Source organism: Felis catus, chromosome C2, assembly GCF_018350175.1.
Source record: "Felis catus isolate Fca126 chromosome C2, F.catus_Fca126_mat1.0, whole genome shotgun sequence".
NCBI lineage: Eukaryota > Metazoa > Chordata > Mammalia > Carnivora > Felidae > Felis > Felis catus.
Genome location: NC_058376.1, coordinates 79,298,634 through 79,326,236, shown reverse-complemented (window position 1 = coordinate 79,326,236; position 27,603 = coordinate 79,298,634). Strand labels below are relative to the sequence as shown.

Below are 27,603 nucleotides of genomic sequence, written 5' to 3'. Positions count from 1 at the left end.
AATTCTGTGATGTTATCTACCTAATGGACAATGAACCAGGCACAATAGGTGACACCAAGATAAATTAAACACTATTCCTGTTTTCAAGAAGCTAATACTTTGAATGAGGAGAGGTCATTGATTTAATCAGCAGCTAGTTCTTGAGCGCCTACCATGACCAAGTATCAGGCCTTTAACCACAACTGTGGATACCAGGCTGATACAAGCCCTCTCATTGCAGGGCTTCCGGTCCAGGAACGACAATGATCACATTCATAATTTCACAGATAATTGTGTAATTATGGTCGTGATGCATGATACAAAGCAAACGGGTGCAGGCTGTTGTGGGAACATAAAACACGTTTTTCTTCCTGGCCTAGTTTGTGGGTAAGGTATGTTTCTCCAAAGAAATGGAGTTAGCCAGGGAAAGATGGGCAAGGGAGAGTGGGTTTGGACACAGAAGCCTCCCGCATGAAGCACAAAATGGTCAGGACTCTGCTCAAGTGTAGAAATTGAGACAAGGAACATTTTAAAACCTGGGTTGATGCTAAAACTCCTTTCAGTAATAATTTTTTGCTGTCTCCTCTATAAAAGGCAGGCTTTCATAATATCTTGACCTGTTTTAGTAATTGTAAATTGACTTAAGAAAAAAAAATTCTGTTTTTCCTTTCTACTTAAATGTGTGAAAATAATTCGCTGTATTTCATATGTACGCCCCAGGTCTTTGAATCCAATTAGTAAGAAAAACATTTTTTTATGTCATTGTTAAGAAACACGAAAATAAATAACTGGTAAAGAGAAACCCAAATTCAAATGCCTTGAGCTTTCTGCTGGAATCTGGGAGTGGCTTGTTGTAAGACATGGTTTCGGATGTATCATTTTCATTCTGCAGGTATTAATTTATTTATTGGGAGTGCCTCCCTTGGGTTAAGAATTTTACTGGATTGTTGGAGGCGAGAAGAAGGGTATAGGCAGGGCTGCTGCTTGCTGTCACTCAGATTATGTCGTGCTCGATGGCAGGAGGGCAGGAGAGACTCAAGTCCTAACCTCACTCTATTTCCCAGCCCAAGTCCAGGTGCGTTTTTCTAATGTGCACAAAAGAATCTAATGGTTAACAGAGGCCTGGCTATGGAAATGTCTTGCATAGTTTTGTTTTACTCTGAAAGCACTCATAGTTTAGTGGGGGAGGCAGACACTGGAAGAACTAAACATAATTATATTGCCAGCTAGAATGAGAGACGTTAACTGGAGGTACAAATAACATTCTGAGGGAGTTCAACTGAAGGAGTTTTAACTCTGACAAAGTAGGGAAAATACATTTATACATTTGAAGAGACTAGGTGGATGGGTATGTTTTCCTTCCTCCTTCCCTCCCTCCCTCCCTCCCTCCTTCCTTTCTTCCTCTCTCCTTCCCTCCCTCCCTTCTTCCTTCCCTCTCTCCTTCCTTCCTTCCTTCCTTCCTTCCTTCCTTCCTTCCTTCCTTCCTTCCTTTTTCTTTCTTTCTTTCTTTCTTTCTTTCTTTCTTTCTTTCTTTCTTTCTTTCTTTCTCTTTCTAATAAGAGCTTTATTGAGATCTAATTCCTATATCATACAATTAATTCTTTTAAAATGTACAGTTCATTGGTCTTTATTATGTTCACAGAGTTGTCCAGCCATCACCAAAATCAATTTTGGAACATTTTCCTCACCTCAAAAAGAAATCCACACCCGTTGGCAATCACTCTTTATTCTTCAAATCTCCTTCACCTAGTCCTGAACAGTTGTAATCTGCTCTCTTCTCTGTAGAGTTGCCTATTCTGGGCATTTCCTGTAAGTGGATTCATACAGTAGCTGATCTTCTATAACTGGTTTCTTTCACTGAGTGCAACGTTTTCCAGTTTCATCCATGCTATGGCATGATAAGTAGGTTTTTGATTGCTGTAGAGTGGAAGGAAGTTCACCCCACAATGATGCACTAGACTGAGCTAAGAGAAAGACCTTCTTAAGACAGTATGGGCTATGTTGGAGAGGGTGAACGTAGAATATTGGTTAGAATCTGCAGAGTAGGGCCTTTGGGGGAAATTATGGGAAATATAGTTGGAACTGTAATTTGAGAGCAGATTATGAAGATTAAGAATAAATTTGAACTTTTTTCTCAGGATGCAGATATTTTTGAAAGGGCAGTGGTATGACTTGATGGATATAATATGAAGAATTGATAATTAAAACTATAAGGTCACCCAGGTTAGATGTGGTGAGCCAGGTATGAAATTAATTATGCCTAAAGCCCAGGTACTTTTTCCTCATTTTCTACTGCCTCTTACTCTTTATGTTTGTTAACTGGAGTAAGTAGAAAAAGTACAGATGCCTCTGTTAAAGTTATTTTTTAAAGTTTTAGAAGCCAGTGAAAAAATGAACCTGTATAGGTTATAGTTAAAAATGCTGCTTCTTGGGCACTTGGGATGAGGCAGCGTTTCATGGCAAAGCCCACGGTGAGTATTTTATCCCATTATGAGGAAATGGGGTTGCGTCTATAGGCATGCTTTTGGATAAGGAATCTGTATTAGCACAGGCTGCCATAACAAACCATCGTAGCCCGAGTGGCCTAAACGACAGAATTTTTTTTTTTTTACTTTTTTTTTTTTTTTTACAGAATTTTTTTTTTTTATTTGTTTATTTGTTTTTCACGGTTCTGGAGGCTGTAGGATTGAGATCATGGTGGTGCCAGTATGTTCAGGGTCTGGTGAGAGCTCTCGTCCTGGCTCGTAGAAGACCGCCTTCTCACTTGTGTCCTCGCAAGGTGGGAGGGAGAGGAGACAGAGAAAGCACTCTGGGATCTTATAAGGGCACTACTGTCATCATTAGGGCCCCACCCTCATCAAAAGCTAGTTGTCTCCCAGAGGCCCCATGTCCATGTCCATATATCGCTTTGGGTGTTAAGGCCGCTACATAGAAATTTGGTGGGGGGCGGTGGGCACAATTCAGTCCATGGCAGTATTACACTTTGGTTTGAATTTCCTTTGACTCAAGGCCTTGGATATGTTCCTTATAATCATTTGACAGACTTTTGCTAATCACGTGGAAACCAAAGGTGTCCGAGTGTAGACTGCCTGTGTTTGCTTCTCTTGAAACCTACAGAAATCCCTCGGGACTCGTTTCTGTGCTGCTCACATCATAGGCTCTTGCAAGAGGAAGAAGTTTAGAGATGATCTGGTCTAAGGACTATGAAATTAAGGGTTCATGGTCCGTGCGCCTCCTGAAATTGTTTGCATAATTCTCCATGTTTGTGGGAGGGTGTACTCTCCTCACCCCCGGCTCCGTCAGATTCTCAGGTGGTTTGTGTCCCTTCGAAGAGGAAATTCTCTTTTCCCCTGATAATTGTTGGCTCCTTAGTTATTTCGTTACATCTTGACAACTCATCTTCGTGGATTAGAAAACTAAGCCGTACAGAGTTCAATCAGCTTGCCAAGGTCACCGAGTGAGTAAGTGACAAAAGCCAGGTTCAGGCTCTGCAGTCTGACGCTGGAGCCTATGGTCCTTGCCCTTGTGCTTTCTTAACCTGCCATCCTCTGCATCACTCTCTTCTACCTATTTCAGGCTCTGGAGTTGACTGCCCCTCATTTAGTAAATGGGTAATAGAGAGTCAGGCACAGGTCCATGTTGATGCTGTGATTCAAGACACATAGCTGTCAATATGTGACAGTGATATGAACCCAGAGTTAAATTGTGAGACTTCGACACTTATTTGTAAATTAAATTAAAAATGCTCCATCTTGGGGCGCCCGGATGGCTCAGTCGGTTGAGCATCCGACTTCGGCTCAGGTCACGATCTCGCGGTCTGTGAGTTCGAGCCCCACATCGGGCTCTGGGCTGACGGCTCAGAGCCTGGAGCATGCTTCAGATTCTGTGTCTCCCTCTCTCTCTGCCCCTCCCCTGCTCATGCTCTGTCTCTCTCTCTGTCAAAAATAAATAAACATTAAAAAAATTTAAAATTAAAAAAATGCCCCATTTTGACCTTTGGTTCTGCCACCGAGTTTCTTCCTGTCCTTCCCTCCCTTCTTGTCTCCCTTTCTTCTTCCCTCTCCTCTCTCCTTTCCTCTATTTCCTTTCTTCGACAACCTGAGATGGAATTATTAATTAATTGGGTATTTTACTATTCCTAAAATGGTTTTATGGTTGGGGGCCCTGGGGATTATTCTACTCCTCGGTAGTCTCTAGAGGGTCCTCGAGGGAGCTGTCATACATGAAACCATGTTGAGGGAAGGCATCGTGCCTGAAACCAGTGCATTACCCTAGTACAGACTAGGCTCCCTTGTTTCTGATTTTTGGGGACTGGCTTGTGCCATTCATTGAAATGGGCAATAGTGAAGGAAGTTCCATATCTCTATGGGTATAGGATAGAATGGGAGGTTTTAAACAAAAAACTTTTCAGATTTGAGACTTCTGCAAATGAATTGCTGAATGTGCAAGCCCAGAGTCTAGAAGAAAGGTCAGGACTGGAGTTGGGAATGGTCAGGATATGATGAAAGCAGAACAGTAGATGAGATTGCTTGAGGAATCTGGAGAAGAACAAGCCCTCTGCCTCCTTTCCTACTAGAGTGTGGCACCTGTCTCCAGTCTCATTTGCCCAGGTAGTCCTTCCTAATCGTTACTAACCCAGGCAATGTTCACCGGTCTCTGGTCTTCTGTGAATGTCTGCGTTCACCCAGGTCACTTGTATATTCCAGTAAAGCTGGAAGGGAGGTGGCATGATACAGTGGAACTCGGATTTATTTAGAAATCTGGAGTCTAGTTCTTTGAGTCCAGGTTTGTCATTTGCTGTTTGTGTGATTGATTGATGGATGGGTTGACTGATTTTCTCAAATTAAAATTCCACATCTGTAAAATGAGTTATTAATATCTGTCTTGTCTATATCACCGAGTTGGTGTCCACTTTTTAACTACCATAATGGACGCAGAAGCTCTTTAAATGGAATCTTTAAAGAACTCCTCTTTGTTCACCTTTACATGTAGTAATGATGATGTTTATTTTCACTCTCCAGTTAAACTCTAAGCTCTTTCGGGTTTATATACACGATATTTCTTTTGTACCCTCCTCAGTACCTAAAACAGTATGTGTATTAGATGTTCATTGCATGGTAATAATTAGGGCCTTATTTCTTTCCTTATGCTGCTTTTTTTTTTAAATTAATGTAGCATTTTTTTGAAGATTTTCCCCCAGAAGCTATTGGGACATTAACTTCTACAAAAAGAGTATATTCCTTGACTGTATTGGTCCCCTCCTTTGTGTCTTACCCTCGGCATGTGCATTGTTTTCCTAACATATAAGGTTTTGTCTCCTGGTATTTTTACCTGTAGAAACATAGGGCCCAAAACCTTGATAGAAAACTAAGGCCCAGACGAGGTTCAAGTCCGTATAGTGCTGGTTTATCAATAGTGCTCATTGTGTGCTATCCACTGAAGCCTACGGGTGTTTAACTTCTTGCCTTATTTTTTTTTTATTTTTATGTCTTAAGTTTTTACTGTGAAATGACTGACTTCTGTCAGATACTCAATTTTATGAGGATTCTGGTTTTGAATCCAGTTCCTTTCTACTGTACCTTGAATTGTACTTTCCTTTTCACCCTGCTGTGGTACATTTGTTCCTAGACATCATCAGGGGTGACACGAGACACAGAAGGTATTTTCTAATGTAGTTCTGGAAAATTTAATATGGTTGTTTGTTTGTGTTGACTGTGGGTAGTATAGGGACATATAATCCATTTTAATTGATATTTTTTGTACATATTCTCAATTATTCCCCATTTTCTCTATTTTCTCCCTACCTCTTAGCATGGTTTGCCACACATAGATATACATTTTACCTAATGAAATATATTTTCTTTACCAGGCACTGGTAAAGTTGTGTGTGAGGTGCTTTATGACTTGAAAACATGATTAAAGTATAATTCTGCCCTCAAGGAGCTTTATGTCTGGCAGAAGAGACAGACATCTTAACAGGAAGGATGTAATACTAACTGGGCTAAGACATGTCTAACATTAAAGTCACAAAAGTGTGCATTAGGAGTATGTGTGGGGGAAAGATTAAACTTGAATGAGGACTCTCACAAAGTCGCCAGCATACTCATCTTTCATTGTAAATTTAACCCTCAAATTCTTTCTCTCTGCTGAGGTGATTGTTCTTTATATACACATAAAGTTTTATATAAGTGCACACTTAGCTTTTTTTTTTTTTTTTTTTTTTTTTTTTGGAGAGAGGGAGGAGAGTGCAAGTGGGGGAGAGGGGCAGAGGAAGAGAGTGCGAGAATCTTAAGCATGCTCCACGGTCCGCACAGAGCCCAACATGGGGCTTGATGCTGTGACCGCGGGGATCATGACTTGAGCTGAAATCAAGAGTCGGTCACTCAACCAACTGAGCCACCCAGGCATCTGCAACATAAAATTATATTTTAATTGTAATTATAGTATACTTCTATGAATATATTTACTAGTCTGTAAAATGTGTCCTAATTTCTGCCTCACCCCAACCCCTGTCCCTTCAATGTTTATTTTATCATGATTTGAATAGTGTCAAGGTAGGATGAAAGAGGCATTTTTTTCAGAAGGTGACTGAAAACAGCAGGTTGAGGGATGATTGATACGTCACTCAATATTTAGAAAACCATGGGAAGGAGAAAGTTCTGTAGCATATCAGGAAATAGGAAACTATCTCACCAGTTGCTAGAAGTGGTTGCTCAAGCTCTTGGAAAATGTGCCTTCAGTAGATAATGCTTAAATCCTAGTATACGCGCGCACACACACACACACACACACACACACACACACACACACACACCCCACAGGAGCCTCTCTGCCTTATTAACCATTTATTCTTGCTGTCTTTTATTTGATGATTTCTTTTACCTTGTTCTTTTCTAAATATTACCTCCACTGGGACCTAATTAGAACCCCCTCAGAATTCACAGAGTGTTCGAATACATGTGGGCTCCAAATGTTATCTTTAGACATTACAGGATATTAGAAACTAATTATGGTTATCCATTGTGTATACAGGTATATAAACACCTCTCTGCCAAATGTGTTGTCAGGTTGCAGTGAGAAGAGTCAAAGAAATAGTTCTCATTAGCTTTCAAATTTTGAAGGGATTTTTTTTTTCCTGGAGTGATAATATTGCAAGTTGAGACCTCTTAGCTTCTAAAGTAAATGTCCAAAGCTGAAGTTTATCTTTTTTGTTAAATTAATGCTTGATTTAGCCCTGAAATTGTTTTCTGACTTTATGAGGAAAGTACTACTTCTACAAAAACAAGATTGTAGTATGCAGGCATTTGTGGAAAAGACTGACATATGGCCCTTGAACAACACAGGTTTGAACTACGTGGGTCCACGTATAGTGGATTATTAAAACATAAATACAGGGGTGCCTGGATGGCTCAGTGTTTTAAACATCTGACTTCGGCTCAGGTCATGATCTCCTGGTTCGCAAGTTCCAGCCCCACATCGGGCTCTGGGCTGACAGCTCCAAGGCTGGAGCCTGCTTTGGATTCTGTGTCTCCCTCTCTCTCTACCCCTCCCCCACTCATGCTGTGTGTGGGTCTCTCTCTCAAAAATAAATAAACATTTAAAAAAATTGTAAAAAAATTAAGTAGAGTGGATCAGTCAGTTAAGCGTCCAACTCAGGTCTTGATCTGAGGGTTGTGAGTTTAAGCCCCGTGTTGGGCTCCACTCTGGGTGGGGAGGCTACTTAAAAAAATAATAAATAAATAAAAGTAAATACATAAATACAGCGTAGTACAATAAGTGTGTTTTCTCTTCCTTATGATTTTCTTTCTTTCATATTTTTGTTAAGTTTACTTATTTTGAGAGACAGAGAGAGAACGTGAACAGGGGAGGGGCAGAGAGAGAGGGAGAGAAGTACCAAGCAGGCTCTGCAGGGTCAGTGCAGAGTCCAACATGGGGCTCGATCTCAGGAACCGTGAGATCATGACCTGAGCTGAAATCAAGAGCCTGACACTTAACCTACTGAGCCACCTAGGTGCCCCTCCTTACGATTTGCTTAATAAGTTTTTCTTTTCTCTAGCTACTTTATTGAAAGAATACAGTATATAATACACATAATATACAAAATATACGTTACTTGACTTATGTGACTTGACTGTTTAGGTGATTGCTAAGGTTCCCAGTCAACAGTAGGCTATTAAGTAGGTAAGTTTTGGGGGCCTTGAAAGATATATACAGATTTTCCACTGCTTGGGGGATCAGTGACCCTGACTTCTTAGTTGGTTAAGGGTCAACTGGATTTCTTCTCTGTGGAATAGCCGTATTCAGAAAAGACATTTGATTCAGATTTCAGTCAATCAAGACATTTGGTAAGATTTTTAAAGCCATTGTTCTCAAGAGAGGTAATAGATCATTGCTCTTTTCATTTACTTATTTATAATATGTAAAAATATTAAAATGACCCAAGAGTTGGTTGGCCCCTAGAAAAAGGACACCGCAAAATGCTGTGTCGGAAAGAATACTACCTCTAAAATCTTGAGATTCGGGTTCTAGTCTCAATTCTGCCTGTACTTGATCTGTGGGCCTTTGAAAAGTTGGTGCACTTGCCTCAGTCTCCTATTTCCACCTTTAAGAGCAAAAGAATTGCAAACTGTTGATCTGGAAGACACCTGAAAATTGGCCGCCTCTTTTGTATTTTTTAATTATATAAATAATGTAACATTGTGCAAGGCCCAGAACGTGGAGTAGGAAAAAAAAATGTCACCTATAATTCTACCACCTAGATACAGGTATGATCTATCATTTTTGTCTATTCCCTTGTAATCTTTAGCTATTAGCATAAATTACCATAGTGCTATGTATCACTTGGCATCATACGTTAAGTATCGCTGCATAGTCTTGAGTGATTACAATTTTAAACCCTGTTTAATATTGCATTGAGTGGTTACACCGTATCTTACTTAATTATTCCATTATTTTTATATATTGCTGTGATTATCATTTTTATACATCAGTATAGCTTAGTCCATCAGCAATTTTTAGCTTGATGTCTGAGGGTTGAGATATCAAGGTCAGAGGTTAACATTGTATGGTTATTCAAATCCACTGATGGCTTGTATTCTAGGGGATGTTTCCATAGCTGCTGCAGGAATGCATGAGGGAGTCAGTATCTTGCCTATCTTGCTGCTTCTGCCAGCATTCAATGTGTTGTTTCTTTGGTATTAGCATTTCTTTGGTTATTGTAAGGTTAAACATGTCTCCTCATGTCTCATTTGCAGTTACATTTTGTATGTGGCCTTAGAAAAGGAATACTTTGTGATCTTTGCAAGCCTATTCACTGCAAAGCAAAGAGGGCATCTTTTAATGAGAATTGTGCCTGGCTTGTAGGAAAAGGTTCTAGAACTTTTTGAGTACCCCCAAGGACCTCTTGAATAAAGGGAAAGATACACCTCCTTCCTAAATGGAGATAGGAAGGTGGTTAAGGAGTTAATTTCCCCTACATTGCATGTTATCTGGGCCCAGCTTTTGAGGGTATTGTTCTCGAATCCTAACAAAAATGAATTCCAAAACTGTCTTGATAAAAGGTAGGCAGAAGAGCTAAGAGAAATTTGAAAACCAGGAGTGGTGAGGAACGGGGGCCAGCCTGGCCAGATGCTAAGGTGCGTTATAAAGCAACTATAAGTGAAATGGTGGTGTTGGTGCTGGAATAGGAGGCTCTCTCAGTAACATGACCACCAGCGACGGAGCCCCTGCATGTGGAACTGAATATGCAGTGAAGCAGCATCTCGAAACACTCCGAAGAGGGAGAACTATTGTAATGTCCTTGGGGTAGTTGGTAAGCGTCAATAAAAACAAGTTATATCATGAATATACATCCAAATAGACCCTAATATGAATTAAGGGTCATCTTAGACCATTGCAACAACACCTAGAAAAGGCTTAAAAACCGAACAGATTTCTTAGATGTCTAGTAATTGGAAACAATACTTTTTTAATTTAGAACTGAGGCTTGCAGAATGTTTCTGTGGATGGTCAGGTAGGAGCTGTTTTAGCCTTTGAGGGCCAGATGGTCTCTGTCACAACCACTCTGTCTGCCATTGCGGCATGGACATCAAATATACGTCAAAGAAATAGAAAATATGCATTTATAAAAGAAACATAATATTTTGAGTGTCAGTTTCCTGACACAACTGTTCCCAAAGTAAATTTTCTGACTCTTCTAATTTCTTGCCAAACTGTGTGTGAAAAGTAGTATCTCATTGTTGTCCTGTTTTGCATTCCCTTACTATTGAAGTTGCCTACGTGTGTGTATATTTTATTGTTATTTATTTTTGCTCTATTTGTTTGCCATTGAGGTCTCCTCTTTGGTGAATTACAGGTAGGGTTAATTTATCTTGCTTATTTTAGCTCCTTTGTCACCTGATGTCCCGAGGCCCTGGAGATCTGTTTGGTAACTCTAGCCCAGTGCAGACCAAGAGGGTGCCATTTTGCTTTGTGAAATATAACTCTTCTTGTGGCTGTGTGTCCTTGGGCCTGGGGCTTGAATTTTAGCTCAGACCTCATCTGTGTCCTAAGCTGGCTGCTCTCCAGTAGGCTAAAGCTGGGGGACTGCTTTGCCTCTTGGTCCAGAGCTCAGCATTTGCTTGTGTTGACCTACTGCTTAGGCTGTCTCTACTTCCTTTAAGGTTAGTTATTGCCTGACTATTACCCGAACCTGCCTGTGCTACTGGGGTCCTGAAATCCACTCACGGGCAAGGTCTGCTCGTGCATGCCTGTCCATCCAGGTGAGCAAGCCGAGAGCTCTCCTTCTAATCACACAGTTGCGAAGAACTATCAGTCTTATGTTTCATTCCTGCATTGTGACCATTATTTCCGTTTTCCTGGAGATACGGCTGAGAAAGTGCTGAAGTCGCTTGCCCAGAGCCACACAAACATTCTTAGAGGACATACACTGTGAGATTACCGAGGTGAAAATGTCATTTTCTCGGTCCAGAGTGTCCATGGTGTTGGTATGTTGCAAGCACAGAGTTCGTCTCTGCCCCTCCCTGCAGTCTTTCCATTGTTCTATGTGCTACAGGAACTGAGACAGTTATGACAGAGTGGAGCTGGTTTCTCTTCTCTTTTGGACATGATTGTTTGTTACAATTCTGATCACCATTTCTTCTACATTATAAAATTGTAAAATTATGGCTATATTTATATTTCCTTTTGCTGCCTGGGCTTGAAAAGTCCCATTTGGGGCGCCTGGGTGGCTCAGTCGGTTGGGCGTCCGACTTCAGCTCAGGTCATGATCTCACACTCTGTGAGTTCGAGCCCCGCGTCGGGCTCCATGCTGACAGCTCGGAGCCTGGAGCCTGCTTCGGATTCTCTCTCTGTCTCTCTCTCTGTCTCTCTCTCTCTGTCTCTCTCTCTCTCTCTCTGCTCCTACCCCTGCTCATGCTCTGTCTCCTTCTCTGTCAAAAATAAATCAATGTTAAAAAAATTTTTTTAAAAAAGAAAAAAAGTCCCATTTGTAGCTTTTGTTTGAAATTCCTTTATTAATAATCTCTATATGTATATTACAAAATGCTCTTGTGTTCCGTATTTCTCCTGGTCTTCTTAAGCACACGGGAGGTACTCAGAGCAGGGAGTGTGGTCTGCATTTGGCAGATGAGTCAATGCAGGCCCAGTGTGGTCCTGGGAGGCGCTAGCCTGAGGCCACCATTGGAGCTGGTACCCCAACTGCCATTAGATGTATGACCATGCTTCTCCTGACATTTTTCTTCCTGTCCCTAAAACTGCTTCTCTTTTATGAGCTGCAGAGATTTTCTTGTCCAGGACATGAAGAAACTAATGACTTTCCTTGAGCGAGCTAAGCATTAGTGCATTTGCCTATTATTTCTTTCACTCTGTGACTGAGTGGCCTGAGTACTTTGAGCAAAGAGCGTGCATGTAAATATTCCCCTTTCCTTCAGACAGTGAGGCAGACATTTGCAAAGAAGATGGAGTCCCTGAAGAAACTGTGCCTGCTCTCTAGTATTCTTAACAACCACTGCAACCACGAGTTAGATTTTTTTTTTTTCTCCCTGCGGCTTTCCAGCTGGAGGCTGCCATCGTACATAGCGTTTGGGGGTCACTGATTCCTGTTCCTATTTTAACTATATGAGTTCTGTGTATTGTGTGACCTTTGTGTTCTGACCTTCAGATTTAGGGAACTGGAAATTTAGGAAGTTTTGTTAGGACTTAAATCCAAGTAAATTCCCTCGTGAGTACAAAGACTCATAGAGATGTGGAATGTTACAGTTTAAGGGGACTTTCGTCCATGTGGCCCCTTAATTAGAAAACGTGGCCATTTAGGGACAGAGCTGAGGCTAGATCGCTGAGATTAGATGATCCTTCTACGGCTTTGCTCCGCATCACCGAGTGTTGCCTCTTCCCATCAGAAGCGGGGCTCTGAAGGCTGGTGCTGTGTGGGCTCTGTGCGTGGCTCAGGTCCCTAGCGAAGATCTGAGCTCTTCCGTCAGCACTCAGGATTTGTTTGCACAGTGAATGATTTGAACCTGTCTTTTTTGTTGCTATTATGTCATTATTGTTATTGGCAAACAATTGTAAGGATAACGTGGGGGATTTAGTTGCTGTTTACCATGGGAAACAAACCCCTCTAGGTATTTTAGGCGGGAAGGATTGAATACATGATATTAGGTGCTTCTAAATAATTGGAAAGAGCATATCCAGCGGGCTCAAGCCTGAGCTTCCAGTAAGAAAACCCAGAACCACACAAGATTGTTACATTTTCCACAGTCAGGACTGCAGAGAATCATGAGGCTACCACAGAACTGTTGGCTTGAAGAATGCAGTGCCGTACTTGTGATTAAGAAGCCACGGTCAGTTTCTCAAATTCCACATATGAGTGAGATCATATGATATCTGGATTTCTCTGACTGCTTATTTCACTTAGCATAATACCTTCCAGTTCCATCCATGTTGTTGCAAATGGAAAGATTTCATTATTTTTCATCACTGAGTAGTATTCCATTGTGTGTGTGTGTGTGTGTGTGTGTGTGTGTGTGTGTGTGTGTGTGTACATCTTCTTAATCATTCATCAGTAGATGGACATTTAGGCTCTTTCCGTACTTTGGTATTGTTGATAGTGCTGCTATAAACATTGGAGTGCATACGCCCCTTCACATCAGCATTTTTGTATCCTTTGGGTAAATAACCTAGTAGTGCAATTGCTGGGTCATAGGGTAGTTCTATTTTTAACTTTTTGAGGAACCTCCATACTGTTTTCCAGAGTGGCTGCACCAGTTTGCATTCCCACTTACAGTGAAAAAGGGTTCCCCTTTCTCCTCATCCTCGCTAACATCTGTTGTTTCTTGAGTTGTTAATTTTAGCCATTCTGAACGGTGTGAGGTGGTACCTCATTGTGGTTTTGATGATTATACACAGTTTAATGACGTTCTTCCACTAAATTGTGACTTTTGGCTGTTTGGGTAACTTGCAGTGGTAAACTTGACAAGATGAAATCGGTACTAGTTAACAAAGAATAACTAATAAGTCAAGGTTTTGTTCATAATGTTAAAAAAAAAGAAACCAGGGTCAGGAAAGTAGCCACTGGACCCTGAGACATGGAGTCCAGCCACTCCTCCACCATAGCTGCTTCCTGAAAACCCCAAGGCTACAGGTGAGATGTGGGAATGTGGATGCAGAAAAATCCCATCTCCGCGGCCATGCTTCCAGCAGAAAACAAGCCGGAGCTACAGGAACATGGCCTTTGTCTTATTTTCATCTTCCAAATCTCAAGCCAGTACAGATAACTTGGCAGAATCTCTTTTGTGATGAAGCCCTTCCTGCAAGCCCACCTTTGCAATATGGCAGGTTTGCGTGCTTATCCACCGTATTCAACACAGTAAGGGTTACAGTTTTTACATTTGGGGCATGTCTTCCATGAGCCTTTGTGTGCAGTGGATACCACACTGAGGATGGATTAATAATTCTGTTCTAGAAGACCTCTGTTTGTCAGTGCAATTAATTATATAGCAGAAGGTAATGCAACCACTTTACTTTAGGGAATCCCTAAGGGAAATTCCTATTTATCAGAGAAAATGCCATAAGGAGGGAAGATCCTGAGCTGGGAGAGTATTCTAAACTGTTTTGGTTTGAAACATCTTGGAAAGTACTACGAGAAGATATGCAATATGATGATATAACAGTGCTTACCATGTCTGGGGGGGGAGGGTTCCGTCTTTGGCAAAGGGTTGTCGACTTTCCATCTTGTACGCTTCCCCCCTTCCCCCACCCCTGCAGAATATACATTTAGAATTTGCAATGGAAATCAATATAAAATAGTTTATTTAAAATAAATACGATAGACTTATAGCCTGTGGGCCTGCATTGAATTCTTTCAACTTCGTCTCCCTTAACTCGTGTAACCCCTATTTAGAAATGTAAAACAATTATAAATGATCTCTATCACCTTTACTCTTGCACCCTAGTGAATACATTTGGACACATTTCAATTTCTTGTCTGCTCCCTTATTCTTCCTGTTCCAAATTATGAATCAGGCCAACCTGTTGTCCTTCTACTTGAAATCTTTGGTAACATTGGTGAAGGTAGGAGACAGGAGTGAGCAGGTGGTAAAGATGTAATCGAAGTAAATAGTGTCATTTCCTAGGGCAATATTCTTTGCTTCAGAAGAAAGGCTGAGTGCGTAGGGTAGTTGGTACTAATTTCTGCTAGATTTCTGCTGTATCTTGCATTCTCCTACTCCTGTAGAATCTTTTTAGTACATTCTTTCCTTCTTTTTGGGAAGCACATGCTTCTGGAGCAGGGAAGCCCCAAAGCCTCCTCTACTTAACACTGCTTACTGCTTGGCCCTCTTAGCAGTGGCAGTAATAAAGTCAAAGTATGGGAAGTCTTTGACCTTTGGGAGAAGACACTACCATATTCAGAATTTTCTTGAATGCAGCGACCGAAACCACGTTATCACAGTATTATAAGTAAATGACTATATATAGTCATTTGGGGCTCCTGGGTGGCTTACTTGGTTACTTGGTTACTTGGTTAACCTCTGACTTCGGCTCAGGTCGTGATCTTGTGGTTCGTGAGTTTGAGCCCCGCGTCGGGCTCTGTGCTGACAGCTCAGAGCCTGGAGCCTGCTTCAGATTCTGCTCTCCCTCTCTCTCTGACCCTCCCCCATATCACCCTCTGCCTCTGTCTCTCTCAAAAGTAAATTAAAACTTCAAAATATAATAAAGTGGGACACCTTTGAGAGTGAAAAGGGACACTGTTAATAATTAGATCAAAACAACAAGCATGCATTGGATATCTGGTCACCCTAATTATAATGAACTGTGGAGATTGATGTTTGAGATGTGAACTGACATGAAAACAGATCTTAATTCTTTATATTCACCACACTTTAAGCTTACCTTCTTTTTATGTAATACTCAATTGCTGAGCACTGATAATGGAATAGATTCTGTATTAAGGAATAGGAAAATAAAAGAAGATGCCATCTTTGTTCTTTATTTACTTGCAGAGGCTGTTATAATATTAGAGCAGCAGGTTTTCAACCTGGCTCATAGCATGGCCCACATAGGAAGTCTAGGAAAGTAATGCATTTTGGACTCCCCCCCCCCCGACCCCATCATATTGAAATGTATTCTGCCAAAAATTTAAATAAGGTTCAAGGAACTGTTCTATCAATTTGTTTATTTTATTCTTGGGATTTTCTTTATTTAAAGTATTTGTTTATTTTTAATAAATAAAGACAGAGAGACAGAGTGTGAGTGGGGGGAGGGGCAGGGAGAGAGGGAGACACAGAATCTGAACCAGGCTCTGGGCTCTGAGCCGTCAGCAGAGAGCCCAACGTGGGGCTCGAACTCGTGAACCATGAGATCACGACCTGAGGGGAAGTCAGAGGCTTAACCCACCGAGCCACCCAGGTGCCCCATCAAATTATTTTAAATATCTGGAGGGCTGCCATGTATCCGAGGGCTTGTGGTTCCAGAGGGCAGGGGTAGGACTGACAGATGTTTTTTAAGAGAGCAAGGGCTTCAGCTCCACATAACTTTTTATGTGTAGTTACAACTTTTCTGCCATGGAAGGGACTGTCTTGTGAGGTAATGAATTCCTGGTCATTAGATACGTATAAGCAAACTCACAGATGGTGATTACATTTCACCTTTAGCTCATCTTAGAAGAAATATCTTCATTAACAGTTTCATGCTTCTGGGATATTAAAATTCTGTGTTGGTGAATGTTGTTGCCTACTACCTTACAAATCTAAAGTGTGCTGTGTGCGTGCGTGCGTGTGTGTGTGAGTGATTTTCCCAGAATAATAGCCAACCTAGTGCCTTCTTCACACGTTGCATTGTCTTTTATGCACGGTGGCCTGTAATTGATAAAAATGCAGGAGGCACAGCATCAGTACTCTCATGGAGGGAGATTTAAAAGGGAATAACATTCACCTATGTCATTCTGAAACTGATCCAAAACAGCCCGGCTCATTTTTACTCAGCTGTCATTGGTCAATGCCTCCACAGATTTTGTCTCTGTTTCAAAATCTTGAAATAAAAGTGGAACAACTTCCAACGTGACTTAAGGAAAAGGTCACCAGTTGAAAATGGTTTCAATTGTTTTGCTATTAAATGTGAAATTGCAAAACTAGCCTCTCTTACTTAATTTGAATTTATAACACATTCTAATGAAAAGCCGGTTTGTTTTTCATACCATTTTAAGTACTGACAAATTTCTCCGGGCTCTTGGACTGGTGTTAAAGAAAATTTATTATTTCAGAGCATATGATGATGCATGAAGTTGAAGGTGAATCTCTTTGCTTCCTAAAACTGTATGCCATGGTGCTTGAAGGTTGAAAATCTGTATCTCTTCTCTAGCCCCCTTTATTTGTCCGATGTCCAGGCATTTTTATTTAATTTTGCAATATCCTTATATTTTAACCCTGGAGTAAAGCAGATTTGGGGTTTGACAAATTTACGATGAAAATTAAGTAATAGGGAAACAAAGATTGCATCGGAAACTTTATAACACTATTGCCCAAACTCAATAACAGTCATTCAAATGACAGTATCTAAACTCTGAGCAAAGGCTGTAAGCTAGTTTATAATCAGTAGTTGTGACATTAGGGTACAAAGAGCATAGTTGACAGGTGACAGGTTTTTGAGCAATTTAATGTTTGGAAGTCTCAAGTATAACGGTTAACACTGTGTCTTGTTGCTGTGATCACTCTTAGTGGGTTTATGGCCTGAATAAACATTGCCTCATAGAGTCACATGCAGTATTGTCCCATGAAAATATGGCCTGAGATTTGTCAGTGGTGGCTTCCTGTTCAGTGAAGACAAAATTAAATATTTCAACTTTGCCAACTTCTAGCTAAAGCAGAATTTTTTTCTGTTGCTCTATTTGTTTTTATTGGGACATCAAAGTGATTTTTTTAAGTGTATTTATTTATTTATTTATTTAGAGAGAAAGCGAGTGGGGGAGGGGCGGAGAGAGAGGGAGAGAGAGAGAATCCCATGCAGGCCCTGGGTTCTCAGTGCAGAGCCTAACACAGGGCTGGATCTTAGGAACTATGAGATCATGACCTGAGCTGAAATCAAGAGTTAGAAGCTTAACCGACTGAGCCACCCAGATGCCCCTAAGAGTGAATTAAAACAATTTTTTTAATGTATTTATTTATTTTTGAGGCAGAGAGAGAGCCTGAGCAGGGGTGGGGCAGAGAGGGAGGGAGACACAGAATCCAAAGCAGGCTCCAGGCTGTGAGCTGTCAGCACAGAGCCTGACGTGGGGCTCGAACTCATGGAGTGTGAGATCATGACCTGAGCTGAAGTCGGAAGCTTAACCGACTGAGGCACCCAGGTGCCCCAAGAGTGAATTTTTAATAAAGGAAAGTCCAAACAAAATATTAAAAAATAGAAATCAGTTAAAACATCCCTCAAACTGCTAATAAAATTCTATGACCTGTCTAATGGGCATGACAGACTGGTAAACACTAAAACATAGTGTTTACATGTTTTCAAACAAGTTGGAGCAGGCTGTCGGGAACACAGACAAGTGAACAGCAATTAACTTGAGTACCTACTCCTGTCGTGGTGGGTTTGGAATGAGAAGGTTTCAGGTGCTACCAGAGAGATCTCTAGGCCTCATTAGCGATTGTATTGGTGGCTTTTCCACACTCTTGTGTTTCATCCTCGTGGTGGGGCGAGATGTAAAGTAGGATTTTAAAACCTGTATGAACCAGGCACTCAGAATCTCATCCTTGTAAATTCAGATTTCCACATTTAGTAGATTTTCTGAGTGCAGAGGCTATAGGTATTTTTTGCCCCTTTCTCTTAGCCTTGGACAGAAAACTACCTGTTGTTAGAATCAGAGTCTTAGAACAAACCTTCTCCGTTGGGGCGCCTGGGTGGCTCAGTCAGTTAAGCGTCTGACTTCGGCTCAGGTCATGATCTCGAGGTTTGTGAGTTCGGGCCCCGCATCAGGCTCTGTGCTGACAGCTCACAGCCTGGAGCCTGCTTTAGATCCTGTATCTCTCCACCCCTCCTATGCTCCTGCTCTGTTTCTCTGTCTCTCAATAATAAATAAGCGTTAAAAAAATAAAAAAAAAAAAGAAGAAACCTCCTTAGGAACATAAAATGTTGTCATGAGAGAGGATTTTGGAGATCGTCTTCTTAATGCTAACTATTGTAGAGCTGGAGAACTCATGGTCCAGGGAGGGTAAAAATTTTCTTGGTCACTTAGCCCAGCGGAACCATTGCTATGGAATGTGACCTAGAGCACAAGGTTGGGGGTCACATGACCTCTGTGCTGATGTCCCACAGCATGGATACTGACTCTTGGAGGAGAGATTCTTTACTCTTGTGTCCATTTCCGTGCCTTTGCCCCCCTTTTCCAGTTCTCATCCAATAATCAATAGACTTACAGGCTTGCTTATTGAAACTTTGCTACTGCAAACGCTTTTGGGGAGCAAAACTCCCGGGTTTGAATCCATCCCTGATGGTGATTACCTGCTGTGTTACCTTGGAAGAGTTACTTCAGCTACTCTAAATCTTGGGCTTTGATTTTCAAATTAGAAGAACAAATGAGCCCCTACAGTTTGTCACAGTGGGACTCTATGACTTCTTGGCCAGTGTCCCGGCTGTTGCCACCCAAGTCTGTTTTCGACTGATGAGAGTTAGTGATTGCTTTGGTCCCATTCTGCTTTTTACCTTCTCCTGAGTGTCCTGCTCTTCCAGTACTATTGTTTCCCTGTCAGAGTTGATGGTTCCCTTTTCGTGCGACATTCTGAATCTGAAATGAAAGCTCAGTGTGGACATTGATCTCTGTTCTTCTTCACCTCTTTATCAGAAACCAGTGCTTACTTGTCTGGACTGATGCTTCTCCCCCTGCTGCTTCTCCATTTACCTGGGATCTGCAATGCAGTGGGACGTTTCCCGTCACCAGTGGTGTTGCCACTAATGAGGATTGTGCCTTTAGCATTAATTTGTACTCGTACTAACCCTGTGCAAAGCAGGTCGGTATTTTCTGCGTGGATTCCTATCCTGTCTTCTTTCACTTTATACTCCCTGATCAGTGGGACTCAGGAGTTAAGACAGGGGTGTAAGAAACCTGAGTTCACTCAATTTGCAGACTTGTAGGAGGACATGAGCAGTGGAAGCAATGGCAGCAGGCATCTTTTGTTTAATAGATAGGGAGAGACACTGTTGTTCAAGGAGGTCAAGGGACTAAAGGCACCATCGAGTTGATTAGTGGCTGAGCTAGAAATTACATCCGAGTCCTCTGTATTTAAGTCCAGAGCTTTTTCCAGTATTTCCAATTGTGTCTCCGATAGCCTATATAAAGGTTTGGCATTTCTGCAGAGTTATTCTGTAGTCACCCCTTCCAAGTAATGCCAGCTGTCCATGCAGAGAATGGGGCGCTTAGCCAGTGCTGGGCCAGAGTTGCCTGTAGAGAGAAGTTGAGTGAATACATTGACATTTTCAGCCCATGGCAGATCCCGCTTTGCCCTTCCGGCTCTCCTCTGACCTGACGCTTCAGAGGAAGAGTGATCACATTTGCTGTTCAGCTAACAATTTGTGTAATTTTCAGCCTGCCGTATTCTTTAGCGTTGTCTTCCCACGCTTCCGTCACATGCCACGGTAGATCTGCTTCGTAATTACACTGGTAGGGACTTACCTACACAACTTGGGAAAGGTTTGCCTAAAGTACTTATTTACTTGTGCATAATAAATCTTGATTGATACCTTGGTAGTCTCTGAGATCAATCTAAGATTCCCTCCCGCCATGGGGAGGATTGAACAGTCAGGGAAACGGATGACCAAAAAAGAAGAAGGAGAAGAAGAAGAAGAAGAAGAAGAAGAAGAAGAAGAAGAAGAAGAGGAAGAAGAAGAAGAAGAAGAAGAAGAAGAAGAAGAAGAAGAAGAAGAAGAAGAAGAAGAAAAATAGAGGGCTGTGCTTTCTTACTGATGAGCTCAGAGGAGAATTGCAGATGATCTGGAATTTCCATGATTTTGCTTGTTGGGGGCCTGTTCTACAGTCAGGATCTCCTACAGTCAGGATCTTCCATGGAATCAGAAGAGTCTGTGAATAGGGTTGTCGTTAGTCTTCATCTAATCCAGTCACCTCGTTTTCAGAGGCGGACACTGCCATCTCACAGAGGGAAGGCTGCTGTGTGAGTTCATGGCAGAGCTCAGCCTGAAAACTGGGTCTAATTCAGAGGATCAGGTATCCTCCAGCTGAACACCGAGAGGGAGACAGGATGATTAGCTGTAGCCCAGAGAGAGAAGCACAGTGTATCATTTTAGTAGATTGTTAAGAAAGCAGTTTGAAATTGTAGGAAAGTATTGACCTTTAGATAAAGGGGAAAGATGGCCAAACCCCTCCAAAGTTAAAGGCAAGGTATTATTTAAATCTCTAATGCTCATTTAAATAAAGAAAATGTGAAGGGACATTAATCCTGAACTTAGGCTGCCATCAGCTACTTCTGATATTTCAGTCACTTAGCATCCCAGTCTCTCAAGTTTTCTACCAGTAACATAGTGTGTTAGTACTTGTCTCTTCCCTCAGTATCATTCGTTTATTAGCAAACACTGACCACGAGCCAGGCTTTGGGTTAATTGCCAAAGGAGATTTAGGGACTAATGCAACATGATTTACAGATTAATACAAATGCTCTAAGTCAATTATTTTAGGCCCTTCAATCAGAATATATATGTAAAGATCCCCGGATGAGTCTAGTGTATAGACAGTTTTGAAAACTATTACATTAAGCTTCTAGAGCTTAGTGTTAAATGGTACTCTGCAATGATTCGTTGGTTGTTTTTAAATTTTGGTGACCCATGTAAATGTTCATAGAACTGTACATTATTGATTTCAGGAAAGAGGAAAACTTGAGCAAACACTAGTTAGTTCTATTTTTGTGGCTGACGATGACCTGTCGTTCACATGGTGTCTTTAGAGAGGCTCAGTAGCTCTTTTTTTTTCTTTCTAAGTATTAGATCTCACTTTACCTATAGTCCTAAGTTTTCTCATGTGCAGAGGAAGGATTTTAGGCATCATATGGTCTTTTGTGGCTGTGTTCTGTGGTGCTTTGAGTAGTTTGGTCAGACTACTGGCTTCATCAGTGTGTGAGCCTGTGGCTCATGATGGTTATTGTTTGATGGTTATTGAGAAGACATTATGGCAGGTAGTGTCCAGGTGCTAGGAATGGAGATAAGAGCACAATTGACTGTTTCTAAGTGTAACTTCCTCTGGTTTGTGGGTTTTTTTTTCTTTCCTTCAAAGAAGAAGGTGATATGATGAAGACCATGGATTTGGGATTGAAGACCTAGGCCCAAGCTTCAGTTTTGCTGTTGGTTAGCGTATGTATCTTTGAGCACGTTTTCTAACTCTTACAGTCTTTCTTGATCTGCTGAATATGGAGAATGATAACCTTACGTCATATGATAGTCCAGAGAATTATGTGATTGTTAGAAAATTGCTTAGCATATAGTAATTCTGCAATAAACACTGGCTGTTTATCATCAGTCCATGGCTTTTTTGTACCCAATGAACAGCTAGGAGGAGAGGACCAAGAGCAATGGAGAGGGTAATTAAGTGAAACTTCTTAGGTTCTTCTTAATTGCTTTGCATGTGACGCTAGTTCCAGAAAGACCAGGGAGCCCAGCTCTCTGCCTCCCTGCAGCGGTAGGCATTTTGCTTAGATGAGGGCCATTTCTCTTGTTTGCCTCTCCTGTGATGGTGTTTGTGTATTTTCACAGCCTCTCTGGAGATCTTCCCTTTCACTTCTTGCTTTCGCAATGATTGTAAGCTTACAGTGAAACTGACCTAGAACCAGAGGAAGTAAGAGCAGAGTGAGTTTTGGTCCAGCAAAACCAGCTCTCACCACTGCTTATCTTTGTGTTTATGTTGGTCTTTCTTGGAGAAGCTGAGAAACCCCAACTGACATGTTCTAGTTCATCTGTTCACTAAAGTTGTGAGATTTCCTCAAACCTATTTATCAAAATACAGGGCTGTAATTCAGGTTTCGGAGAAGGAAAGCCCTATAGAATATTAGAGCTGACTGGGACTTTACAGACATTCGTTTTGCAAATGAGTATCCTCTCTTGTTAAAGGTCACACTGGCGAAGCTGAGACTGGAACTGGGGACATGGGGACTCCATGTCTATGTTGTTGTGTTTGTCACCTTCCATGGATCCATCTGGAACATAGAGCTTTACTCTTACTTAGAGTGGGTACTCTTGTTAGATTACTGTTCAAAGGTAAAAGTTCTAGCTTCTCATTTCTCTGTATAAAACTTTTAAAAGGCAAGCTCAGTTTATATCTTCCAAACCTTTTCCCCAAATATTCTCCTTGAGTCCCTCATTTTAGTACAACCCGCCTGTTTCCCTGTCCCATGGGAAGACCTTGCTTCTTCTTTGAGCTTATAGTATTTCCAGGCATTATCTTTGTTGGTCCATTTATCTTTCAGAGCCACCCAGCTTTCAAAGTCCCTGTCAAGGCCCACCCCTGCCTATGCTAGCTCTTGTCACACACCCGGTTCTTTTTGTACACTGTGTATTGCTGTCTCTTTTCACATATGTAAATGTCTCTTTTGCAGGTAGGCTTTAAGCTTCTTGAGTACAGGACGAGAATATGATTCATCTGGAGCTCGAGTGCTAGGCAAATACAGTTATTCATTCATTAAATTAACAGACATTTTTACTGAGTGTCTATCTGCATTAGGTCCTGGGACTCAAGGAAGATAATTACTTCTGCTCTCAAGGATTCAAGAGTTGAGTGTGGGATACAGGCCGACAGAGAGGCAGAGATGTGTGAAGAGTACAGTATTTTAAGTGCTGTGGAAGTTAACTTGAACCGGTTGAGAGAAAACGTGAATCATGTCCTTAAGGACTAGTAGGAAGTGATGCTCGGGATCTAAATGATGCATAATAGAGGAGACAGCATTTTTAATTGAGAGGTAGCTGCATCGAAAGGGAGGGAGATAAAACTAGCGGAAATGGATGATTTTCCAGCAGAACATGAAAATAACCTCCAAAGAAGCATAAAACTGCTGCAGCTATCATAGAAGTTACTGGAAATATGATTCAGATCTATTATTAAAGAATCACATCCAAATGACTTTACACTAAGTTCTGATAAACTTTTAAAGATCAGATAATTCTAATCTCCTCAGTAGGAAACAAATCCACACGGTAGAAAAGGATGTAGAACCCTCATGTTAAAACCGAATAACGAGAAGTAAAACAAGTAGAGAAAAAAATACTACAGGATAATCTTACTTAACGATTATCGGTAAAAAAATTGCTATACAAAATAGCGTATTTAATTCATCAATATATCAAATAGTACAACTGTGAGTAGGCTTTTTTCCCTAGGAATGTAGACATGGTTCAATATCTGGAAATCTATCAAAATGATTAATTCCATTGCTAAATTAAGGAAGAGAAAAGAGTTGACTATCACTGGAGGCTAAGAAGGAAGATACAGAGATTCTAAAGAGGGATGAGTAAACAAACAGATCAACATTCATTCATTCACACACTTATCTGTAACATGGCTTGCTTAAAGACTTTCGAGCCAGCGTTGCTGGCTCATATAGTGAGACTACTCAGAAGTCAGATAGTGAGACTACTCAGAAGCTTCCCACTCACTGGGTCAGTCCCTGTGGATTGTTGTAAGTACGATACAAGTACTAGAAGACCCCAAAATTAAGCTACTCTTTTGTTGGGAAGGTGGAGTTCGGGAAATGTTCACAGCATCAGACACATTTGTGTTGGGTCAAGATTAAAAAAAAAAAAGAAGAGAAAAATAGGGCTTGGTAGAAAGTGAAGGTTGGTATAAAGTGACGGGAGGAAAATGGCAGTGTAGATGGTGGGCACAGCGTTTGAAATTCATTACAAATGCTCTGAATGGTGTCACTGGACCCCTGTTGACATGTGGAAGAATGGTATGAGGAGATGCCATAGAGGTCATCCGCGAACAGATAGATGGCCAGGCCCTGGCACTCTCAGGGGGTGGGGCTGGAGCTGTGTCTATGAGGAGGGCAATACCAGGGTACCATGAGGTACTGGGGATGACTGTAAAGATGGTGCAGTCAATTACTTGCATCTTGATGCTGAAGTTCGCATTTCTTATACTTTCCCAGAAGTTGCCTGTTCTTTTATATCTACGGCATATCTGAAAAAGCCAGGATTCTACAGTCAACTGGCAATGTGGGATTGATCTGGAAATGTGCCTCTTTGCTTTAGAAATCACTGCATCCTATAGTAACCCACTTTTTAAAGTTCCTATTTTGGAATGACTTTAGGTTTAGAGAAAAGTTGCGAGGATAACGTTAACGTACAGCTAAAATGTATACTACAAATGTGCATAGGGCATGAGAGTTTTTAAAGCTTTATTTTATCCTACTTGGTCCTGACCTGTGCTCACTTTAGTCATGTTGAAAGCAGAACAGACACTTTCATCCCCTTTCAGTAGGAGACTGAGACTCAATTAAAAAAAGTACATACACAAAACCGAGATTAGTGTTCTTCAATCCTGAGAGAAATCTTCTCATATGATTGTTAATTTGCTGCCAGGCTTCAGAACAATGAGTAACCCAGACTCATGGTTTCCATATTGGTTTTGTGCTTGGCCTTAATGGTGGTTTTAGAAATGTGTAAAATATGGTCATGGCCCTTTCCTTTTTTAATATTTTATTTATTTTTATTTGAGAGAGAGAGAGAGGGAGAGAGAGCAAAGTGGGGATGCTGGGGTAGAGGGAGTGAGAGAGAGAATCTTAAGCAGATTCTCCATGCTCAGCGTGGAGTCAGATGCCAGGCTCGATCCCACGACCCTGGGATCATGACCTGAGCTGAAATCAAGAGTCTGACACTCAATCTACTGAGCCACCCAGGCACCCTGGTCGTTGGCCTTTCAAGGGACTCACAGTTTAATAAGTGTCTGTACATAGCCTGTGCACAAGGTACCAGGGAGGGAGAGGAAATGAAGCTCCCTACAACCAGACTGAAAAGCCAGGGTCACCACTGGCTTCAGCAACAGAAGCCTCCTGATTCCTAGTTTAGAAGCTTCCTCAATGATTCCCGTCATCCCCTTCTAAAAACGGAGAAAACTACTGCAAGCATTTTCTTTCTCTCACTTTGCATAGCACTTTATAGTATATAAGACACTCTAATGTTGTTATCTCATTGGTTGTCCTAAAACTCTGCGAGTTAGTGGGGGCAGGGCTTGATTTTAACTCTGAGAGAGTTGAGGTACCTGCGGCCCTGATGCAGGGTCAGGGTTGGCGGGGCGGGGGGGGGGGCGATGTTCAAGGTCATGCCATTCCTTCTGATACTCCTGGCCAACACTGCGCCCTTCCTATCACTGTCACCCCATCTCTGGTGCCATGCCATGGACGGAGGCCTTTATTTTTCTCTGTGTTTCCAGTGTTCTTTGTTTTTACAGACATCTGGAGGTAATCATGGAGCCCTCTCAATTAATTCAGTTCAATTAATAAATTACTGGGTGGATGTGGGGCTGCGAGTCGGCGCAGGGTGGCTTCCGGGCCTCCCTGTGCTGGAGAGCTGTTGCAATCAGGCTTGGAGAGCCCTCCTCTTCAGCAAGATGTCCGGGAAGCTCAGCCCCAGCCTGCAGGCTCCCTGGAGGGGTGACTGGCTTACCCAGACAGACAAGACATCCTTTTTCTTTCCTCACATAGTGTATTGTAATCCCATCAGAACAGTACATTGGCTGGGCTGTCCCCCCCCTCCCCCCCACCAGCTAAGTTGTTCATAAATCTTCCCTATGATACTGGCTCAGCACAGCTCCTGATGCTTGGTCACGTGGGGCTGACCTGTTCATTACAGGTGTTGAATATCCCTAGTGTCTTGCTACTAAGCACCGGTATCGTCCCAGGCATTATGGCCAACAAAGTCCCCCTCCCCCCGATTTGCAAGTGCCCCCTTGGTGGGGAGCAGGACGGTTCCTCTAAGAGGGATCACTTGAAAGTATCTGGACATGCCTTGGTTATGCCCTTGTTTCAAGAATAAACTTTGGGTGCCTCCTTAATGCTGACCTAATACATTCAGGCTCCTCGGGCTAGGGTGCAAAGCTGTCTGGGCATTGGTTGCATCCCATGTTTTAGTTGTTTGCTCGCTGCTTTTCCTTATTCCCCCTCCGGTCACACCAAGCCTAAGTGCTGTGTACTTTTCTGCCTGTGCCACTTTGCTGACACGGTTCGGACTGGCCTCTGCCAGTTCAGGGCCCAGTCTGAGGGGCACCTCATCAGTGAGGTCTTCATTTTGCTCCCAACAAGAATAATCTTACCTTTTTCTGCATCCCAGAAACACTTCTCTTTCTTTTTTTTATCTCACTTAGGTAATATCACTTCATTTAGGTAACTTATCACCATGTCATTGGTTGGTAATCATTTTCATAGGTTATTGATAAAGTTGGAGCCTTTTTGCAACCTTGTTTGGTATCAGATTCTCCTTTGGGTTAGGGAACATTTCTTATCATATCCATTTCCTGAAGAGTGTTAGTGCTAAAGAGGTAACTGTCAGAAGAAGTATTCAAGATTGGTGAGGGAGTTTCTATTTTCTCCTCCCATGGTCAGTTTTTCCTGTTCCTTCCCTTCCTCCTCTTCCCGGTCCCCCCGTTTACCTTTTCTCTTTCTTCCTTCTCAGAGAGCTTTGTCAAGATGTCAAGTATGGATTAAGATGAAATTATGATAAAGCGAGAGGTGGGTTGCTTCCATTTTTGTGCTTCTGGAAACCAACCAACTGTGTTTATTTCTTTTTAGTTTCAGATTCTGACAATGTCTCATCCGTCTTGGCTGCCACCCAAAAGTACTGGTGAGCCTCTTGGCCATGTGCCTGCACGGATGGAGACCACCCATTCCTTTGGGACTCCCAGCATTTCAGTGTCCACACAACAACCACCCAAGAAGTTTGCACCAGTAGTTGCTCCAAAGCCCAAGTACAACCCATACAAACCTGGAGGTGAAGGTAAGTGGGGGGGATTTTAGAGTTGGGTGCCCAAAGTGGGAGAGTTCAGTATAATAAGAGTGACTCATCTGTCCAGTGTTGTGTCGGAAAAAGGTTAGCTCAAGAATTTGCTGTGCTTATTGTAGTTAATAGACTGTCAAACGTTAAAAAGCATCTAGA

General features: G+C 41.8%; 1 protein-coding gene across 11 annotated transcripts in view; it reads left to right on the top strand.

Annotated features, from left to right (window-relative positions):
• The window catches only part of LOC101096257 (LIM domain containing preferred translocation partner in lipoma), a 692,709-nt gene that overhangs the window by 201,463 nt on the left and 463,643 nt on the right, over window positions 1-27,603 (top strand). For all 11 annotated transcript variants that reach the window (XM_023260309.2, XM_045036388.1, XM_045036386.1 and 8 more), the window contains one exon: window positions 27,240-27,444. In XM_023260309.2, the coding sequence (XP_023116077.1) occupies window positions 27,255-27,444 (190 nt within the window). In that variant the 5' untranslated portion in view covers window positions 27,240-27,254. Of the gene's footprint in view, window positions 1-27,239; window positions 27,445-27,603 lie in introns of those variants that run through there.